This window comes from Equus asinus, chromosome X (genome assembly GCF_041296235.1).
Source record: "Equus asinus isolate D_3611 breed Donkey chromosome X, EquAss-T2T_v2, whole genome shotgun sequence".
NCBI classification, from domain to species: Eukaryota; Metazoa; Chordata; class Mammalia; order Perissodactyla; family Equidae; genus Equus; species Equus asinus.
In genome coordinates, this window is record NC_091820.1 from 17465815 (window position 1) to 17488745 (window position 22931).

Below are 22931 nucleotides of genomic sequence, written 5' to 3' on the forward strand. Positions count from 1 at the left end.
CCTCTAAGCTTCCATTGTTCATCCCTTAAATTCATCCAGTCAATAGCATCAACTGTGGGTTGTAGAGGACTGAGTACTATTCTCAGGGCTGAGAGGCCTGGAAAAATGGAATGTTACAGGCTGCACAGTGATAGCTACTGCTGCAAAAATTAGCACTATGTAAAATTACGAGTTGATCCCACACTGCTATGATAGTTCTATGATTGAAATGCATAATTTTACTCTTACTTCTTTAATGAAGGTTTGCAATGATGGAAAAACAGTAGGAAGCATTTTTTCAAATGCAAATTACCTTGCAGGAAAGAAATAACAAAGGAAAGAATTGCCACCAAGGGGAAAAATTAAATCTTACAGCACTTCCTTGGGTATAGTTGAGACAAACAATTAGCATGTTAAGGATCATTATGTCCTGTAATAATATGTTGCTTCAAAAATTCTCCTTCCTTCCGCTTATGGGTCCTGTCTATTTGCTGGGTGACTTTGATGTTGCATGTCAGGAACCAACTGCGAAATATTTTTAGCATAATTGCAAATCTCAGGAAGAATCCTCATAACGAGGATTTTAAGTTGTCTGTAATCCTTGTCCACATGTTAAATGACTAAAAGAAGTTACATATAGATCTGTCACTTGCATGAAGTGGTAAAGTTAATTAATGAATTGGTTAAATCTTTGTTGCTTTCTTACTGTGTACTAGGTACAGAGCATTTAGCAGTGATCAAGTAGATAAGGGTTTGGCCTCCTTGGAACTTGTAGTTGAGAGAGAAGATCCCAGACACACACGTGTGGAAGCCACTGTATCAATTTCTTCAGATATCATTAATAGGTTCTGTTTCAGTTATCTATTGCTACATAACAAAGTGCTGCCACACAGCCACATATTGGCTCATGATTCTACAGTTTGGGCAGGATTCAGCTGAGACGGTTTGTCTGTTCTGTGTAGTGTTGGCTGGGGCAGCTCAACTGGGGCCGGAGGATGTAAGATGACTTTGCTCACATGTCTGGTGCCCTAGTTGGGCTGGCTTTCTGGCTGGGGTCTGGCAGGCCTCTCTCTTTAGAAGTCTCTCAACTTTTGACATCTCTTACTTGCTTCACTTGGCCTCTCTCTCTGGGGCTGGTTAGTCCAGTTTCTTTACATTACAGCTGACTTCCAAGGTGGCAAAAAATGGAAGCTACAAGGCCTCTCAAGGCCTAAGCCCAGGAGTCACACCCGGCCCCTTCCGCTGCATTCTGTTGGTCACAGCAAGTCCCGAGGCCCATCCAGGTTCAAGGGGAAGGAAATAGATTGCCTCTTGATGGGAGGAGGGGCATATGCATTCAGACAGGTGGAATTGTCAGTGGTCACCTTTGTATGTAAGCTACCTCATGTTCCTTCAGAGGTGAAGAGAAATAATATAACACCTTTTCCGAACCTGGTTAAGGCTTCACAGGCTTTGCCATTCAGTTGTGAGCTTGTCAGTCACAGCAGCAGACAAACGTGACTACCTTTGAAAGCAGGGTGATCCCTTTTAATCTCTGCTTTATTCCTTTTTTATGACTACATTTGGAAAACAATTTAACTTCTAAGTCTATAGTGATTTTTCAACAGATTCTCAGATAAAAAATAAATGGTGTGTTTACTGACAGGATCTTTTCAAACCCTGCTGCTGCTTTGGGTGTTTATAAATATAAACTACAGCTGGAGCAGATTTAGAATCATAGAAACCTTAGGGCTGGAAGGGACTTGAGAACCCATCTCTTTCACATCCCTGATTTCACAAGGTAGGATGCTAAGGCCCATACATGAACATAATGAAAATGTTAGAATTTATATTTTTCTTTGTCCATTTCAATGAGAAGGGTGTGTTTAGAGTTTTGTGAGTGTGGTTATTAGATTGTTATTACCATGGTTACTAGAAAACAGATTATCATGGCTTTTCATTGAAAAAAATTAAAGGATTATGCTCTGAGATTCATGATTGTAATTTTCTCCAAATTATATATTTATGCCATAGATCTCTGAGTTATGGTGCTATAGGAGTAATTGTTGGACATGAATTTACACATGGATTTGATAATAATGGTAAGTACTGGTTCATTGTATAAGCTGCTGCTTTTATGATAATGTTGACTATATGGATGTTAATTGTTGCTATTATCATTGCATAGTGGCATCCTCATAGATTGAAGATTATCCAAGGCAGTATGATTGCTGATTGAAAACTTTTCGCCATGTCTTGCTGTGATGCTTGCAATAAATAAATAATTGTTCCCATTGGTGATGGGGTAGAATGAAAAAAAGACCTTGTAATTTCAATTAAATTAGCTTTGCATTTAGATCAGGATTGCTGTGCTGCCACATGGTTATAGGAATTGCTTTATAGCTTCTCCCCTTTGTCTTGATTTCTTTATTCACCATCTTGAGATGCTTTCCCTGGAGGTGTGAGCTCTGCTCCTAAGATGATTATACATGCTGCCAAGTTAGGACTCAGCGAGTTAGGACTCTGCAGCTTGGCTGACTGGTTCCTTTATACTATTTCAAGGATTATGCAATGCTTAATCTCTATTTTTCTCTATGCTGGCATATATTCAGAATTTTTTTAAAAGGCTGTGCTTTCCTAATAATGCATAATATAGAATATACTGTGTATCCTGATGACATTTAAGCAAAAGGAAAGAGCAGAATATGGCATAAACTAAAGAAATGATTGCCCTTTGAGAATCATCATCATTTTTAATCAGCATTCCTTCCTCCTCTAACTTTGGAGTATTATTGGAAATCCACATGAAATCCCTGAAACTTATGAATTAGCAGCAAATTATGATCACACCCACATCCATGCAATGAGTTACAGGCAGACTCAGGAACCCGGCTGGCCCAAGGCAAGGCAACATTGTATATGTTCTTTCATGTCTGTAGTCTCCAACATTCTTTCCTGGATGCCTACCCCAGGGCCAGAGAGCCTTTTCGTTCTTCTCTTTCTGGACAATTCTTCCTGTACTCACACCAGCCATTCCTTAATCGCTTAGGTTTTTTGTTCCCCTGATCTCCACTCCCTGTTAAAATGTAGCTGCCTTGTAGTCCTCTGAATCCCCAGAGCCTCACTTTCTGTCTTTGCATGTTTGGTTTATCTGAGAGGAGAGTCTTAGCTAAGAAACAAAAGCCAGTAGTGATCTCTTGGTTCTGGCCTTTCTTCCTTAGGAAATATAAGTACAGTTCTCCCCCAGAATCTTCTGGAGGCCTTCTGGATTCTCTCTCAAGGGACAGAATTTAATGATGGCAATTTCACTCTGTAACCAATACTTAGAACAGTGCGATGCAGATATAAGTATATGCCCAGTAACTATTTAATGATTGGTTGGTTAGTGGGTGGAGGACAGTGACTCCATACTCTCCTAGGGGGTGGTGGTAGTGGCATCTGACCTTGCTGAAGAGCTTTGGATTGTTCCAGTTAACAGCTTTGCTTAGAGGACTTTCTTGTAAGTCCAATGAAGAGTTCTCTGCATAATTAAATTTAAACCAATAGTAATCTTGAGTATAGAAGATAGTTCAGATACACAGATACACTCAAACTTCTTTTTTTGAAGGGTGTAGAGAAAACGAAGAGTGAGCCTGTAGCAAAAAAGCATGTATAACTAATCTTTTTTTCCCATTATGTTTTGGAGATTTCCATTCTTGTTCCAAGTTCTCTTTTTAGAGCAACTTTCCTTGTCAAAGCGGGACAGATGGGCCTTCCATCCACACTGGTGGCTGTGGAATGATTCATAACAGAGGTTTTATGTGTCTCTCGGCTCCTGGCAACTTGGAAGAAACACGTTGCTATAAGGCTGAGTCAGGGGCTGTGGTCGCAGGGTGTGAATGACTCACCCAGGCTGTTCCTATGGATCATTTGGAATTTCACTGGTAGTGGTGCTCTGACTCCCTCCATGGGCTTTCTGAAAGAAGCCATTTCATTTCATAATTCAGAGAACATTTGAGGTCAGATCAGGTGAAAACAAAGAATCCAAGATTGGTTAAGAATGGTTCATGCCATAAGTTAATGAATCTTATTTTTAAAATACTCTTTGTTAACTTAGAAGGAAAGAACTTCTCGAACCTCTTTCTCCTTTCCTCCCTTTTTACAATGAACCTGTGACACTGGAGAGAAGGCAGGAGCTGCTCCCAAGAGTGGTCCCTGCTGCTGGGGCTGCTTTTTCAAGGCTTATGGAAGTGAGGGAAAGGGAAGATGAAGAAATTAGTTTCCATAAATAATACAAATATCTTTTCACTTTACTTTTTGCTAGGTAGAAAATATGATAAAAATGGAAACCTGGATCCTTGGTGGTCTGTTGACTCAGAAGAAAAGTTTAAAGAAAAAACAAAGTGCATGGTTAACCAGTATAGCAACTATTATTGGAAGAAAGCTGGCTTAAATGTGAGTACAATTGTGGTGAAGGGGGCATCTTTTGGGTCATTTTTCCTCGTTTGGACATTAGCTTGCCTCTGAACATTGGTTCTCAAAGTGTGGTTCCCAGGCCACCAACACCAGCCCTGCAGGGAACTTGTGGAAATGCAAATTCTTGAGTCTTACTCCAGACCTACTGACCCAGAATCTCAGAGGGGTGGGGGAGGTTGGGCTAGTAGTCTGGCAGTCTGTCTTTTCACAAGCCTTCCAGTGATTCTGATACAAGCTAAAGTTTGAGAATCACAGCCTAAACATTAGTTTGTTTTCCTAGATTCAGATTAATGTAGAAAATCCTGTAGCAAAGATAAACAATAAAATTCTTGTAAATCTACATCCATATGATTAAAAAAATTTTCCTTCAAACTACTGCTTAAGTTTAGTTAATAGAAGTAAAACTTCACTAATTTGAACTAATGACTCTGAATTGGCTAAGAGTTCTTAGCTATAGAAATTTGAACAAAAGAAATATGCTTGTAAAATGTTTATTTTCTATTATATATACATATATAAATTTACATAAAGGCACAAATGAGATCTCATGCATGCTGTTTGTGTGTGTGAAGTTTTGTTCCTTTTCTTTTTATGTCTTTACCTCCCCCTTTCCTTCTCATCAGTCTTATCTTCCCTACCTGGAATCTATCTTAATCACCCTGATACTTTTTCCAATGCTCATGTAGAGATACACACACACACATACACACACGCGTCCTTTTAGTTCATAGTTTTCAGTGGCTGCCTAAAAGTCCACAGTGTGACTATAATGTCCTCAACTAACCTCTTGTTGAGGGGTTATATTTTCTCTCCAATTATTTTTCCACAATAAATGCTGCTGCAATAAACACTCTTATTATGTGCATATTCTTTTTTTCCCTATAGGATAGATTCCTACTGTCACCAACAAATTATAATATTTCATATTCCCACCAGTGATGTATGAAAGATCATTTATCTCTTGAGTTATTTTCTTGTCAATTTATGAGAACTTTTTTTAATATTATGGATGTTCAGATTTTATCGATCATTCACATTATAGTATTTCCCCCTGATATATTACTCATCCGTTAGTCTTTGTATATGGTGTCTTTTGACATATAAAAATTAAACATTTCTGTATAGTCAAAGATACCTATCTCTCAAAAAGTAGTTTCTGCATTTCCGTTCTACATCACATATGTAGTCTCCCAGCCTTTCCGGGGAGGTTTTTATTGTTTTGTTATTTTACATTTATGGAATGTACGTGAAACTTATTTTTCTGTGGAGTTTAATATGAGAGTTCACACTTATTTTCTTCCAAAGGATAGCCAGTTGACCCAGCATCATTGATTAAAAGACATTTTTTTCTCACTGAATTGAATGTTTGTCAAATATTAGAATCTCATATATGCTGAGATAAATTTCTAGATTATATATTTTATTCTGCTGATTTCTTTGTTGATTTCTATACCCCTGCCGTATTACTGTGGCTGTATGGGTTGTTCTGGTATCTGTTAATATAAGCTCTTCCTCACCGTTCTTTTATATACTTGGCCATTCTCAGACAAATATACTTCTATATATGCTCAAAGATCATTTTACCCATTCTGCCCCCCTGGCCTCCACCCGTGCAAAGAAAATGCCTTTGGGATTCTGAGTTAAATCACATTAAATGTATGGAATTTACGTTTTTTTAATATAATCTTCTTGTTCAAGAACATGGTATGCCTTTCCATCTGTTTGGTTTGTTTTAGGTTTCCAAATACAATTTTATAATTTTCTCTATATAGTTTATCTCCTGTACATTTTTTTAACTTCTTTTTCCTTTTCCTTATTTTGCTGGTTTGGTCAGGTTAGTTTTTATGCCTTTCACCCACTATTAATTTTTTCTGGTAGTTTTCCATTGCGTTTCCTATCCCTGCTTTCATAATTATAAGACACAGATTTCTCTCATTATATTTGACAATAAGAAACCAATAATGAAGAATTGTTGCTAGGTTATGGATCTGCAGGAAGACCTTCCTTTAAAACACACATGGACACACTGTAGGCTCCTAATTCATCTGGTCAAGGGCACAACACCTAAGAGAAGCGAGGACCACACAGAACTGGAGTGGACCCCTGTATCTTCAGGTGGTTTCCCCAGGGTCTCTTGGTCCCTTAACTAAGCATGTACTCCATCCTGATATCTTACTGGGGCTGGGAAAGCACCCAAATCCTTGCTATGCCTTAAGTCTATTGTACTTGGGGTTTATTTCACCATCGCAGAAGAAGTTAGGTAAAAATCCATGCACTTTAAAAGGGAATGTTTATAAACACTGACTTGGTCCTCCTGGTTCTTTTTTTTCCCTAAAGATTGGCACCTGAGCTAACAACTGTTGCCAATCTTCTTTTTTTTTTTTCCTCTGCTTTTTCTCCCTCAATTCCCCCAGTACATAGTTGTATATTTTTAGTTGTGGGTCCTCCTAGTTGTGGCATGTGGGACGCCGCCTCAACATGGCCTAAGGAGTGGTGCCATGTCCGCGCCCAGGATCCAAACCAATGAAACCCTGGGCCGCCGAAGGTGGAGCGTGTGAACTTAACCACTCGGTCATGGGACCAGCCCCGCTCCTGGTTCTTAAACCATATTCAGCACAAGGGAGACCGCACCTTATCCAGGTGGGGAAACCAGAGTCTGTATCCTTGAATAGCGTCTCTAGCTCTTTCATCAATGTCCTGGAAAGCCATTTTGCTGCCCATATTTTGCTTTTTATGTCTACAACTGTGTCACGAGAAGAACTAAAATGGGTGCCTCTGTGTATTTGTATTTAATTCAGGGGTTATCACATTGTAAAAACCCATCTAGAATACATGTTGCTTCAAGAAAAGCATAGGGGAAGGGTTCTAGAGTCAGACAAAGGTCCAAATATTGGTTCAACCAATTACAAGTTTTTTGAACTTGGGCAAGTTACTTAACATTCCTAAGTCTCAGAGTCTTCATCTGTGAAATGGGTAACTATTTCTGAACTCATTAATTTATTGTAAGAATTAAGTGACTGAAATAATATAAAGCACCAGCACAATGCCTGACATACATAAGTGCTCAGCAAGTTGTAGTTAATATTCCTAATACTTTGTGACATACTCATAGGTATGCCATCCCACGGGAAAACAAAGCCAAAGACTTTGGGACTGAAAAAAACCCAAGAAACAATAGAAGAGCAGTTTTCTTGAAGGAAGGGAATGCATATTTCCTAGTGATTATTATATGCAGGCATCAGAGTTAGACTTTTCACTTACTTGAAACAAATTTCATTGTCATACTGGTCCTGAAAGGTGTACATATTACTAGCCTATTTTACATATGAGGAAACTGAGGCTCAAAGAGATTTAAACTCATGGTAGAGTCTAGATTAGGGCTTAGATTGGTATGACTCCAAAATCCATACTCTTCCCCCCATATCATGCTCTGGTTCTCCTACTTTAAGTTCATTTTATACCTAGGCGATGTGTTTTGGGGGCTATTCTACAACGTTCATTTTGGCCAAAGTGTCAGATATTGAAACTGAATTCTGGCAAATGTGTACCTTTGTCACAAGGACGATAGAAAAGGCATGCCTGTCTCAGCATAAATCCACTCAACCATCAGAAAACAGCTTCATTCTCATTCCCAGAGGAGAGGGGATGGCTTCCTTTGTGGATATAAAGGGCCACGCTTTATTTTTCTGGCTCCTTTTGTGGAGGCCAGTCATCTGTGCCTGAATCCTTCTTTGCAGTGAATTGGGGGGAGCTCTGATGGAGCGCCACAGAAGCAGACTGTTAGCAGCTGTTGAGTCCTGAGGGAAACCTAGGGCCGTATGGTCTACTGAGGCGGTCCAGAGTGGGAAGAGCCAGAGGGGTGAGGCTACTCCCCAAACTTCTAATTTAGATAAAGCTTAGAGGAACAAGGAAGGAGATTAAATTCGAGCATGAGTGGATATACATAGAAGCACCAGAGTCAGGAGGAGTTGAGACTCAAGAAGGTAGCATATTATGGAGCAGAGGGTCTGGAGACAGACTGCTTGGGTTTGAATCCCTATGAAGTGTGGGCAGTTCACTTAATAACTGTGTCTTAGGTCAGGTTCACTAGAAGAAGAGCCCAAGAAGGGGTTTTTTAGGTGAGTGATTTATTACAGAAGTAGTTTCAGGAGAGACCTGTAAGGCGATGAGGAAAACCTGTTGGTTTGAGAAGTTTAGCCTCAGCCTTTTCCCATAGAGGGTTCTGGAGCCTGAATTGCTCTATGGAAATTGTTCAGCCCAGAGTAAGGGGCTGGGCTGTGCTAACCACACGTCAGTTACTGAGAGGTGGGGGGATCACCTCCCAGGAATCTCCAGGTAAGGCAGCTCCCATAAGCTAAGACTAATCTTCTTGAGCTGGTAGCAGTTGCAGGAATGCGTGCACAGTCCTGGTAGAAAAGGGGATCTGGTGCGGCACCAACGACATCTGCTGCACACTCTGAGCTTTAGATCCATTGTTTGTTAAGCAAGGATGGTGATAATAGCACTTAACCCTGTAGGACTGTAATGAAAGAAAGAATGTATATGAAGCAGGAGTGGTAACTTTTTTGGGACTGAAGCTAGTTGGGTCCTGGGTGATTACAGAGATTAATGTTTTCTGAAGATTTGTTTTTACTTGTTGGTATTGCTTGATACCTGGGTGATTGGGCTAGCTTGAAAGGAAAGAGTTGGTAGGATCCATGGCTTGAAAGTTTAGAGCAGGGTGTATTCATTTCCTGTTGCTGCTATAACAAATCATCACGAATTTAGTGACTCAAAAGAACAGAAATTTATTATTTTACAGTCCTGTATGTCTGACTTAGGTCTCAGTGGGCTAAAATCAAGGTGTCAGCAGGGCTGCTTTCCTTTCTAACTGTTCTGGGGGAGAGTCTGTTTCCTCACCTTTTCTAGCTTTCAGAGACTGCCCACATCCTTGGCTCCTGGCGCCTTCCATCTTCAAAGCCAGTAATGACTGGTCCAGTCTTCTCACTTTGCATCACCCTGACACACTCACTCTCCTGACTTCCTTTTCCTCTATTTATATGGACCCTTGTCATTACATTGGACCCAGCTGGATAATGCAGGTTCCCTCTCAAGATCCTTAACTTAATCATAATTTAAAAGTCCCTTTTGCCACATAAGGTAACATTTTCATAGTTTCCAGGGATTAGGACATAGACATTTTTGGAGGGGAGCATTATTCTGCCTTCTTTCTGTGTGGGGATTGGCAAACTTTTTCTGTTAAGGGCCAGATAGTAAATAATTTAGGCTTTGTGGGCTGTAAGGTCTCTTGCATTTATTCAACTCTGCCACTGTAGTAAGAGAACAGCCATAGACAAAATGTACATGAAAGGGTGTGGTTGTGTGCCAATAAAACTTGATTTATGGACACTGAAATTTGAACTTCATATAATTTTCACATGCCACAAAATATTATCCTTCTTTCTATTTTTCCCCCAACCATTGAAAAATGTAAAATCCAGTCTTACCTTGCAGCCTGTACAAAAATAAGTGGCAAGTTAGGTTTTGCCTTGTAGACTGTATTGGTTTAGAATATTTTTCATCCTAGCCTATTTAAGGGTTTAAGTTAAAAACAATCTTCAGATGCTTGGAAGAATTTCTTCACCATGCTTGGCTGGTTGTCATACATGTTGCAGACCTTGACCTTGTGGTCTGTGCTACTTCTATTTGATTTTTGTTCCCCGTGAGAACTACCCTCTTTTTAATTTTTCATGGAAATTACTGAAGATCAAATGGTGCTGGTTGGTCTTGAAATATTGTTCCTATGTGGATGGTAGATTTTTGGAAACACAAGTACACTGGAAAGAATTCTCAAATTGTGTGAATTAATCAGAGAAAGTAATCTGTATATTGACATTTCTATTTTTACCCCATTAAACCAGAGTCACTCAGAATATTCTTAACATTTTATTGGAACTGGCTAAATTGGTGAGAATAAAGAGGTGGGTAAGAAAGAAATGTGTAGCATAATAAAATAGAAATTATTATATTCAGGAGCACCTTGCTGGGGTTAGTTTGCCATCTCACAATATATTATGATTACCTCTGTTTTATTGGATGTAATTTTCTCTTTAAAATATGGCATTTTTTCTTGCTATCATATTTATGCCTCTTGCTGAATGATAGTTGGCTGTGAAACACTCTGTTTTTCTTTTTCTCTTTGTTAGGTGAAGGGGAAGAGGACCCTGGGAGAAAATATTGCTGATAATGGAGGACTGCGGGAAGCTTTTAGGGTACGCACTGCAACATTTGCTGTGATTTTAAAAATTAAACTATAAAACACCATATTGGGTGTACCTCAATTTAGAGACAGACATGTTCTTGAGGAGTTAGATTTCTGTAAATTCTGTGAATTTCTGTAAATAGAATTATATTTCCCCATTGACTCTATTATACTCTATTATATGACTAGAGCGGCAGTTCTTTCTTTTTTGGGGGGGGGGTGTAAAGTCACCCTGAAGAATAATATTTGTTATTAAGAATCATGTATTTAAAGGATAGTTTGCAAAAGATACATTCACAATAATATCAAAGCATGCTACAGAAATCTCCTTGGGGCTAGGTTCATATGAGTTTTCCTTGAGTACACTCTCTCTATAGCCCTTCTCATAAGTTTCTCTTAAAATACCAAACTTCTAAATTATGGCCTGAGGCTAGTGGTTCTCATATAGTGGGCCAGGTAAGAGTCCATAATAATGTTTTCATCATCCACTGGTCTGTGGTTAAACGAGAAACATAAGGATTATGTGGAAAGATTTTCATAAAGCTAAATGCATTCAATGTAAAGACCAGGCTGTTATTCTGAGGTTGTATTCTTCCTATATTCTAGTTAAAATATACTTTATTTTATAAAATCATGGTGATTGAAGATGATAGTTTTCCCACTTACTTGGCAAAGTGAAAAATTGGCAATATGTTGACCCCTAAATTTATTTCCATAGGCCTTGCTATTGTGTTAGATTTGTTTGTTCCCTGGTAGGAATAGAAAGAACAGCTTTTGTGTGTGTGTGGGGTCGGGGGAGGGCGGGGAGCAGTTATTTAACATGTGAATGCTTTGACCCAGATGCTTTGGTATCTATTGAGTGTAAGGTCTTTCTGCAGGTAAGCCAGCCTCACTGTTGAGCAATATGACATTGATTTGCATTTCCAGGTGTTTGTTTTCTTAAAAGAAAACTTGACAGGATGCATTTTGCACATGGTGGAGGACATATTTAATATTTCTGCTCTGGATGAGAGAAGAGAAAAGCCATCACGGCAGAGGATCATCTATTCTGCTTCTCTCACCAGGCTTACAGGAAATGGATAAATGACAAGAGGCAGGGAGTTGAGGAGCCTCTCCTACCAGGCATCGCATTCACCAACAACCAGCTCTTCTTCCTGAGTTATGCTCACGTAAGTAGACCAAGGAAGGGCCATCAAAGATAAAATGTGGGACTTGGGCTTGCTCCCTTGATAAAAGGTTTGGGACAAAAGCTTAATGGCATAACTTTGATTTTCACTGAAATTTTATCTTGCTGCTTACCTTCAGGACAAGTTTCACCTTCTTAATGTTCTATGGGACATAGTTAATTACTAATTGGTCAAGTTTTATTGATATTTTTAATCAAGTGGGTTACCAGCCCTGTGGTAAATCACTTGATATTTCTTTAATATATCCTGACTTAATGTATTTGATGCTATTTGTAACCATTTCTAGTGACTCGTTATTTGGCTTCCATGGTCCTGCCCTTTCCTGCATTCCTCTTTCTCCTGTGCCTCATTTGTTGACTTTGTCCTATCACTCTCAATCTGCGGGGGACCCTCAAAGCTATGTTCCCAACTGTCAAATGAATATGTGAAGACTACTAGAGCTGAAAAAAGCAACAACAAAGGCAAGGGGAGTCATGTCACTCTTTTGTGAGTTTAGTGGGCTCTCAGCAGAAATTGAAAGAAGACATGCACTAAATAAGGCACAGTTCTGAGTTTGAGTCTCTGGCCAATGAAGCAAGTGCCAATTCTTCTTTGTTATTTGTTATTGCACTGGTTTATGTTGTAGATTTGTAGGCCTCATTTTCAAAGAGGTCAGGGATAGGTTGATGAAGGTTCTAATACATGGCCTCACAGTGGGCAAATGTGTCTGTATGCTCAAAACTAGACAAAAGTTTTCATTAGTACAACCCTTTGTTCCTCAGTCTTTGCATTCACTCCTCAGTAAGCTCATCCATTCCCATGTCTTCTTTGGCTGACTCTGGTTAAAGGATTCTCACCTGTCTGGGGTCTTTTATTTCCTCAGCTGACATGACAACACTAAATAAATGATCACTTATTAATATGACATCAACAAAACTGGAGTCATCAACAAAATGACTTTTCTTTTTAGTTTTTCCATTTCTGTCAATACACCCCCAGTCTTTGGGTCTTCCTGGTTAGAAAACCTGGATTCTTAGGTCTTATCTATCTTCATTTTTATGACACCTGTCCCAAAAGCTAGATGATTTCATCATTTTAACTGCTCTTCAGATTCCACCTCTTTTTCTCCCTCTTACCCTTCTCGCATCTATAGGCTAAGCCTTGATCTCTTCTCTTCTGGATCATCCCAACAGCCTTATGGCATGTTTTCCTGACTTTGGCATCTTTCCACCACTGTCTGTCTTACATGCTACTGAACTACCACTTTTATTTTGTTATTCACCTGCTGAAGGAACTGCAGGGGCTCCCAAGTGCCTACCACATTGAGACCAAACACCTCCAGCTGGCTTTCAAAGTTCTTCTCAGTCTTACCCAACTCTACCCAACCAGCTCTGAATTCCCACAGCTCCACCAGACTCACCCTTAACCAGGCGGGTGTCCTCACTTCTCCCCCACAATGTCATGCTCATTACTGTCTCTGTGGCTTTGCTTTTGATCTTCCTTCTATAATGTGACCCCCTTCCTACTCCTCACCCTCAGCTTATTCAGTCTCGTCTTCATCTTTCAGTATCCATGTTGAGTTCCACTTCCTTCACATCTTCCACAAACTTCCCCAAGGACTCCATTTCTCTCTTTCTTTTTCTTTTTTTAACTTGCCAACTCCTTTACACTTACCTTCATCACCAGGCAGTTGAGTACTTAATTGTTCTCAAAATGTTGAAGACTTTTAGTTGTATTTCCATAGCTAATCTTCTGGATCCTTACACTTCATGTGTATCTCCATAGCATCCAGCAAAGATGCTGGGTATATTGAAGATGCTTGACATTTTTAGGTGAATTGCTTGAAAAGGATAAGACTAATAGTTCAATTAAGGAGACTTTCTTTTGGGTCAGTACTGGGTCAGATATCTAAAGTAAGCACACACAATATAGTTAGAACTTTCTAGAGCAGGAGTTGGCAAACTAGGACTCATGGGCCACATATGGCCTACTGTCTGTTTTTGTAAATACTGTTTTATTGGAAAACGACCACACTCTTTCCTTTGCGTATTGTCTGTGGCTGGTTTTGTGCTACAACAGCAGAGTTGAGTAGTTGCGATAGAGACCTTATGATCTGAAAGGCCTAAAATGTTTACTGTCTGTCCCCTTACAGAAAAGGTTTTCTGACCCCTACTCTAGAGGACAAAGTACAAGGTCCATCACTTCTTACCTAGGCTTTACTTACTTACAGTCCGTCCATCCTGGTACATCCTAGTCCGCAATATCGCTTTGTAGATGAAGTAACCTAACTGGTAGCAACATATTACAGTCATAATTTTGAAATGTCTCCAAATAAAATTCCAAACCATATCTAATTTATTTTAAACTAAAGAGATTTAGGGAAAAATGGCAAGCTATTTTATATCACTAATGAGAAATTTATCTTGGAGCTTTTCCTACTGCCGGGTTGAGGAGATTTTCAACCCTTTGCACATTGGAATGAGTCTGGTTATAGGGAGTAAAATTATTTTCTCTCCTGAGGAGGTACTAGGAAAATAGTAACAACTGTAATGCGTTTTCAGAAATCTCTTAAATGATATATGCAGCAAAGATAGTACTATATAGTGATGTAAGAATATAAGAAGAAATAACATAAGAAAAAATGAGGTAAAATCGAATGCCAGAAATGTCACATTAGCTAGCTTCTGAGGAAATTAAGGAATCACATTATAAAAACATCTTCAAAGTCAAATTGGGAACCACAGTGACAGACAGTTTATAACTATCTTCATCAAAAGCAATAGCATCATCTCACCTTTCCTGCTTCCTGTATCCCTGTAGTTTCTGTGACCTGTCAATTCTTCCCTCAGATATTCTTCATGTCCTTCCACTTCTCTCCATTCCCATTTCTACGTATTTAGTGGACATTCATTAAGAATCTTCATGCTGCCCATAAATAATCTTCTAACTAGTCTCTTATTTCCTCCTCCTACTATACACCCCTGCCAGATAAGTCTTTTAAAAATAGGGATTTTATAATTTTCCTGCTCAAAAACAATGTTTAAATATAGTTTAAACACTTTAGCCTGTTGCTCAGGACTTCAGAAATCTGGCAGCATCCTCTCTCACCCCTGGTCTCTCATTCCTGCCCATTATACACCACACAGTCAGCCAAGCTGAGTGTCTTGCTTTTTTTCTCAAATATGTCTTTGCTTCTGTTTTCTTTTCCACTTGGAATTCCCCACATCATATTCATGTGCCCTGGTTCTGTTCATACTTCAAGACTATATCATTTTTCAAGACATGCTTCAGGTCAGGATTAAGTAAGTTATGGTACAGAAACAAACAATGCAAGGAAAGTTTCTTTCATGTTCCTGCTCTATGTCCAACATGGGTCAGCAGTGGGGCTGTGCTCATAGTTATTACTGAAGGACCTGGGTTTTAGAGTCTCTATCTTGGTATACGCTCCCATGGTCACCACAGGGATAGGAAAGAAATGTGGACTGGTCCTTAATGTAGCATCTTAAATTGTTCTTAAGGCTCTTAAAGCTTCTGCCAGGAGGTGATTTTTAAAGCATCCTCCAGGAGGCGATATATATTACTTCTGCTTGCTTTTCATTCGTTAGAGCAAGTCATATAGCCATGCCTAACTTCAGAGGAGATGGAGAAATGTCCTCCTATCCAAGGCCTGGACTAAGGTGAGGCAAGCAAGGCCCCCAGGGTGCAAAATACTAACTTCTCATGACCATACTCAATAATGATGGTTGGTTCATTTTATTGATTCAAATGAGTATGGTTAAATTTGATAAGGGCTATTCCAAGCATTTTAGTAACTGAATGAATATATTGGTTGATTCCTGGGCACATACACTCTTCTCTTGATTTAAAGCATTTGTCTGGAAACCATAATTTACTCACATTGTGGAGTTGTCCACAATGATAAAACCTTCTACTCTGGGGATTAGAACAATAGATGTTACTACTGGCCAAGGTTTTATCTGATCTACTAAAACTGTTTGTCATCCATGGATTCTAAAATTACTCTACAGTATAATTTGGAGCAGTTAAGGCAGTAGCAAATGTGTAATTGGAAGGGAAACGTATTTATTGAGATGCTTTTCTCTTCTAGGTGAGGTGCAATTCCTATAGACCAGAAGCTGCCCGGGAACAAGTCCAAATTGGTGCTCACAGCCCCCCTCAGTTCAGGTAAATGGGCAACATTAGTTTTTAACTGTGCGTCTCTCCACCTCCTCCGCTTTCCAGCCATCCCAGTGCTCTAACAAATAGGTGATCTGAACAAAAGCCTGAATTGTGAACAGTGTGATATCTACATTTTACAGACACAAAAAGAAAAGTCTGGCCAAACAGAAACTAAGCATCTTTTCTTTCATTAGTAGGAAGCTGGTTTAATCAGCATCCTCTCAACTATATTTCTCTGGTGAGCACTTGTACCCACCTCTAGTCTAGTGCTGTGTCAAGAGATCCATGAGATTGTGCAAGACTCCAAAGGGAATTTAGAATCCAAATCATAGCTTTAATATTGATTCCCATTTATTATCTTCCAATTTTTGAAAGGCAGAAATCCACGGGTGCCAAGATTAGCCCTGAGCTAACCTCTGCCACCAATCCTCCTCTTTTTGCTGAGGAAGCCTGGCACTGAGCTAACATCCGTGCCCATCTTCCTCTGCTTTTTGTGGGACACCTGCCACAGCATGGCTTGACAAGTGGTGCATAGGTCCACACCTGGGATCTGAACCGGTGAACCCTGGGCCACTGAAGCGGAACATGCAAACTTACCTGCTGCGCCACTGGGCTGGCCCCTTAATTTATTTTTAGGTATGCTTTTTGGTGAGGAAGATTGGCCCTGAGCTAACATCTGTCGCCAATCTTCCTCTTTTTTTTTCCTCCCCAAAGCCCCAGTTAATAGTTGTATGTCCTAGTTGTAAGTCCTCCTAGTTCTTCTATGTGGGATGCGGCCATAGCATGGCTTGATGAGCAGTGTGTAGGTCTGTGCCCAGGATCCGAACTGGCAAACCCTGGACTGCTGAAGTGTAGCTTGTGAACTTAATCAGTATGCCACCGGGCTGGGCCCAACCACTTAATTTTTTGTCTGGGCCAAAAACGTCTCTATTTTCTTAGACAAGAAAAAGATCTTATGTACTGTGCCTTAAAATACCTAGAGCTCTGGTTTATTTTATGTTGTAGAATATCCTATTTAATGCCTCTTGTTCTTTCATGCAGCCAACCAACAGACATGAAGGAGTGCCTACTTTCTGAATAGCTCTGAACACATAGAAGGATATATGGTGATATTTAGCTGTTATAATTCATATGTAGAGTCAAAAGCTCTACATTTTGGCTTTTAGTTTGTATCATATTTTGAAACAATTGCTTATATATGAAGGGAAAAGGATTATGAATTACAATCTTATTTAATTATCAGAATATATAAAATATTAAGTAAAAATAAAATTAAGGTTAATATTACTTACCATGTGCTAAGTTTCTAGCAGAGTTTGAGGGAAATTTTCTGTAGTAGGGTTCAGAGAATTATAGTGGCAAAACCAAGAAATCACAGTAATTTATATTTATTCATTCTTTTCTTAGAACATATTATATCTGGATATCTTTATATTTAATGTTTAAATGAATCTATTAGCGTATTGCAAGAAATTCATATAAAATTTCTCCTATATTTTAAAATCTTATTCCTAAAACCTTGCCTTAGAAATGCTTCAGAAATTGACTGTAAATTACCCAATAGCATAAAATCTAATCACTGTGTTAGAAATTCTCCCCCACTGGGCTAAACCGTCAAGAATGGTGACAGCCTCTAATGGACTAAAATGTGCTCCCACTGACAAATGGTGCAGTTGAAACCACACAGTAGATTAATTACTCAACAGATAAGTTTTTAGAAACTAATTTTCTTTTACTAACTAGTTGCCTGTAATTTTGGATTTTAGCTGATAATTTGCAGGGAATACTTACTAATTATCAGCTCAATTCTATCTTTAACACTTGCCCATGGTGAATCACACTGTAAAATATGCATCCCTGTCCATATATCCCAGCTAAAACACAGGAGGTTGTGGGGACTTTTGGGATACAGGCCATTACATTCATTCAAATGCCCATAGGTAACAAAGTCATTAGGGAAGAAATAGTGACTGAGAATGCTGAGTCTCTGGTCAACCCTTTGAACATGCAATTGAGTAAGAAATAGATGAGGAGGGGAGTTTTTTTGCTGGCGTGTTAGTGATGTCTGCAGTAACTGTAGATTTTGAGTGCAGCAGAAATCACACAATGGAAATACCACTTCCTAACGGCAGTTACAATCAAAGTGCTGAGTAGGAATCTGAGGTCTTTACTGAATACTTCTAAGAACACCAGATTTTGGAGCTAACTCCAGTAGACCATTACTCATCAATAACAACTAGACACCGTTCATTAGTTTATTGTTGCATGAACCAAATTCTGGGTAAATGTGAGCCTTCAAACATAATAGGAATTTAGAGACTCCAATTCAATCAATGTAGATTGAATGAGTTCTTTAAAGATAGCAACAACATAGATGAAATTTACAGACATATATTGAATGAAGGAAATCAGAGACAAAAGTGCACACTGTGTGATTCCATTCATATGAAGTTCAAAAACAGGCAAAACTAATCTATGGTGATAGAGGTCAGACTAGTAGTTATCCTTGGAGGTACTACTGGTAGGGCACACAAGGGAACCTTCTAGGTGCTGGAAATATCCCATGTCTTGATCTGGGTGGTAGTAACCTGGTTGTATACACATGAAAAAATTGATAAGCTTTACATTTAAAATGTGTGCACTTTATATCAGCTATACCTTCCATAAAAATTTTAATTAAAAGAATAGAAAAGCTGGCCGCTGGCCCCGTGGCCTTGTGGTTAAGTTTGGCATGCTCCACTTTGGTGGCCTGGGTTTGGTTCCTGGGCACAGACTTACACTCAGTGGCGGCCATGCAGAGGCAGTGACCCACATAGAAAATAGAGGAGATTGGCACAGATGTTAGCTCAGGGTGAATCTTCCTTGAGCAAAAAGAGGAATATTGGTGACAGATGTTAGCTCAGGGCGAATCTTCCTCAGCAAAAAGAAAAAAAAAATAGAAAAGCTAAGTATTGGTAACTCCTACAGTTTATAGGAATTTGTAAATTTATAGGAATATACAATCCTGTATATAATTTATAAGAATTGTAAATCCTACAGTTTATAGGAATTTGAAGATATTTGGAAGATTAATAGGAGCATTTGTCTGGCATTCAGGAGGTGCTGGTTTTTAGTCTCAGCTCTGTTAATTTCTTTGGAAATTTACTTAACCATTTTGGCCTTCTGTTATCTTCCCTGTAAACAGATTAAATGAATGCAACATCCCTTCGAGCAATATGCTGCTACAGTTTTATCTAGAACCTGTTGATATGTAAGAATGAAATGACATGGGCTTTGACATATCTTTTTCAGGGTCAATGGTGCAGTTAGCAACTTTGAAGAATTCCAGAAAGCTTTTAACTGTCCATCCAATTCCACGATGAACAGAGGCATGGACTCCTGCCGACTCTGGTAGCTGGACTGCTGGTTTATGCCATCCTGAGAGAGCAGTGCAGTGCCAGCAGAGGCTGCACTGAGCACTCATCGCCTGCTGCTTTAGGCCTATATTCCCCTGAGGACTTTTATTTTTACCGCATCTTCATTATTTGGGTATTGCTTGGATCTAAACAGTATCTATTCAAAGTTGTAGGGCTTAAAAAGTGGAATACAAAAAGTGAACCAAGTATGTTGCTTTAGAAAACCAAACCAACAAAAATAAATCCCTAGGCTACTTTTGTTAAAACGCTATCTGCTGAATTGTTGCTATTGTCCATTTTACTGTGTAAGCCACAGCTAAGTGGTACATACCGTTTTAATCTACAGCTTTGCAGAGGCCCTAAGTAGAATGTATCCAGAAAAAAATTCAGTCTATTAAACTTGTAACCCTCAACGATGAGGACATGTGTGTGGCTACCTGGGAGGTCTTACTGCTCTGTGGGATGCAGTGCTAGATTTTATATATCATCCTTGCACAGCATTTATTAACTATAGGGTAGTTAAATTAGAAATATGTTGGATCTTTATTTTACAATTTTTGCTGAAGTTCTTGCCTTCAGTTTTGAAGTCTATTGGAATGAAAATGTGCCTCACAGCGTGTATCTGATGAAGCCAATCGCCCTGTTCAAATCAGCATGAATGAAGGTGGCAGAAAGGGTACTTGGTAAAGGATTTGAGTTTATCAAATAGAAAAAAAACAATATATCTATAAGTCCCGAAGAAGTCAAAACCCCTAGTCACGCAACAGCAGGGATACCAGGAGATGAAATCTCCAAAGTTTGATCTAGTCTGCCCAAACCTCGGTGATTACCTCTGTCTGCCAGACACTGTTCTTTAGTCCAATTCCTTTTTGTCTTGCTACCCTCATATATGTGCATTTCCCTGTTTCTGAAATGAGCAGGGGTCTAATTCTCCATTAGGAATGTGTAACTTTCATTCCCCTTTGGTGCAACGGGCTGAACACCACATTGAGGAGGGTACAAAGTGCCCTGCTGTTTTGGGTTGGTTAATGTTACTTTAAAAAAATCTTTTTGAAAAAATTCTTGCTTGAAGACATTTTAGAATATATTGGTTGAATTCAAAGTTCCCTGCATAGTCCAAAGAAACATAATCTTTACTTTTCAAGTCTTTTCTGAAGAGCCTGTAGGAAAGAGCAATACTACATTTTTGATCATCAGAACTTTGTCCTTTCAAGTGAACTCCTCCACCTCTTATTACTCTGTGTGTGTGTGTGTGGGGGGGGGGCGGGGGGGATAAAATAGTAATGGCCTTAAAGTGGTTACCTGGCATTTCGGGTTTCTTAAAATAGCCATCCCCCTTCACATTATTCATTTTACATGCAGTTCTGGGTTAAGTGGGCAAATAGGAAAATCTCAAAAGCAAAATGACAGATTCAGACTAACCATAGGAGGCCATTTTACATCCCTGTGATTTGTCCTCTTTTTTTAAAAAATATAAGTGTGTGCCGTGTCCTTTTGTAACCATGGTAACTTCTGAAGCAAGAAAAATGCAGGGGCACCATCATGAGGAAAACAATTACACTGCGTCAGTCAGAGGAGAGTGATTTTCCCCTTCACTTCCTCCCCTCCGAATGGATAAACTTCTGAAGGGCAGCTGCCTTTTCCTCCTCTTAACCATGGCTTAATGTGACCTTAGTTTGTGTTTTTAAAAACAAGTGGTTTTAGGTTAGGGGTGTTGGAAAAATCTGTGCCTTTTCTCTGGAGGAATCATTTTGATTTGGTTTAGACATACAAGATACTCCTTGTTTTATTCCTGTACTTGGACATTTAAAACCAGCTGAGATTTGTTATGCTTATATTGATAGCATTTTCCTTCTGGATCTCTCTTTTTAAACTCCAAGTAAACACATTCCTGCGGGTCAGAGAAAGTGTTTGATAAAAGCATAGAGTTATGACTTTGGAAATGGGAATTATTCAGTCACTTGTTGGTTTAGAAAAGCTGCTTGGTGATCCGTTGGGGCCATTACAGTTTCTAAATGATGTGGCTGCCTTGTCCTGATTCACTTTATTTGATGTAACTTCGTTATACTGAAAGTTGTAGATAGGATGGCCATTATTAAGACAAAGGGAACCCAAAGCAGCAATACCAAATCATCACTACTAGCTGGAAGAATTTTCTGGTAGGATTGTATTTCCAAATATATGCTCATGTTTAAATTTTCAGATTACACTCTTGTTGTCCCTTCTCCTCAATACAGATTGCTAAAAGAAGCAGACAGTGATTAATTGGCAGAGGGAAAAAGGTAAAATGCAACTGGAAGGGAAGGGAAAAAAGTAGTGAGAAGCTGGCTTAAGAATGTGATTCTGAAGAGAAGACAGGATTTTGGCAGTCCTTGCTAAGCACATCCACTGGAGTAGAGCCATGAAGTTTTAAAAAAATAATTATGGTAAATTAAAAAGAAATTAGATATTGGATGTCAGACTAAGACTGCCATAACACACTTCTCTGATTCATATACCAGATGTTCTGCCAGTGAACTATTGTCTAAGCATTGGAAGGAGTTAAGGTTTTTTGTGAAATTCTCAAGGATTTTATGCATATAAAGTGGTATTGTTTGGGCTTATCACCATTGCCCAAAGTTTGTTGAGCTTTTCACCAACCACACAGCATTGGCCGCCTGTTTCCATTTTCTCCTTTTATGAGATGGACTTGGACATGACTAATGCAAGCTCAGGATTCATAAATTATCCTGAAGTTTATTCAGTGCCTTTCCTCAATGGAGCTTAAAGCATAGCACATAAATTTTATCTTATTTATCCCTGGAGCATCGCTAAGGAGCAACTAGGAGCTATGGCTTGCCACACAGATTATGCTGGTGCCAGAGAAGTGGGGAGTTTGAAGCCACTTATCAAGTACCCCAGAGTCAGGGAAGGCAGAGTCTTTTGTTCTTTGGGCTGCTGACCTTTGCATTAACCCTCATCTCTTAGATTATCCCATTTCTAAATACGTTCATTCCTTCAGTATTTTTATAATCACTCAGCATTTGATAAGCTGCTTCCTTGATATTTTTAACGTCTCAGTTGCATATTAAATTATGGAAGAATATGTGATTATTTCATGCAGCAACATTCTCATCACCAGTGGCAGTGCCCCTCTGGTTTGAAGAAAGGTGTTCTTGGATTATGCATTTTATATCTAAATGGTCATTGTATTTTCTTCCCCTACTTGTGAAACAGTGTGAACAATCATTTTAAGGACAATAAAAAGTTGAAGATTTTCTGTTTCCTCTCTTTGTAAAAAATTATTAAAATTGATTACATCTATGAACATATTCAGTTCTGTTTTAGACAATAATATTTGCCCAAAAAGTACACAAAGCACTGTAGTAGCCTAGATTTCTTGGTTTAGCAAATTAAGATTTCAATACAGTAACTTTCTCCATAGACAATGAGAAATTTGTGAGGTGGTTATTGTATTTTCTTCCAGGATATAAATCTGCGGATGTGGTTTATTTCTTATGCAATAATATTCGTATTGAGGAAAAAGGAGGCTTCTGA

At 39.0% G+C, this 22931-nt stretch overlaps 1 protein-coding gene across 3 annotated transcripts in view; it reads left to right on the forward strand.

Moving 5' to 3' along the window:
* Positions 1-22666, forward strand: part of PHEX (phosphate regulating endopeptidase X-linked) — a 203005-nt gene extending 180339 nt beyond the window's left edge. For 2 of the 3 annotated variants that reach the window (XM_070502642.1, XM_070502641.1), the window contains exons 16-21: positions 1993-2060; positions 4262-4392; positions 10599-10664; positions 11719-11823; positions 15929-16005; positions 19291-22666. In XM_070502642.1, the coding sequence (XP_070358743.1) occupies positions 1993-2060; positions 4262-4392; positions 10599-10664; positions 11719-11823; positions 15929-16005; positions 19291-19393 (550 nt within the window). In that variant the 3' untranslated portion in view covers positions 19394-22666. The remainder of the gene's footprint in view (positions 1-1992; positions 2061-4261; positions 4393-10598; positions 10665-11718; positions 11824-15928; positions 16006-19290) is intronic. The other variant, XM_044764063.2, reaches the window with a different exon arrangement.
* The last annotated feature ends 265 nt before the right edge of the window (positions 22667-22931 follow it).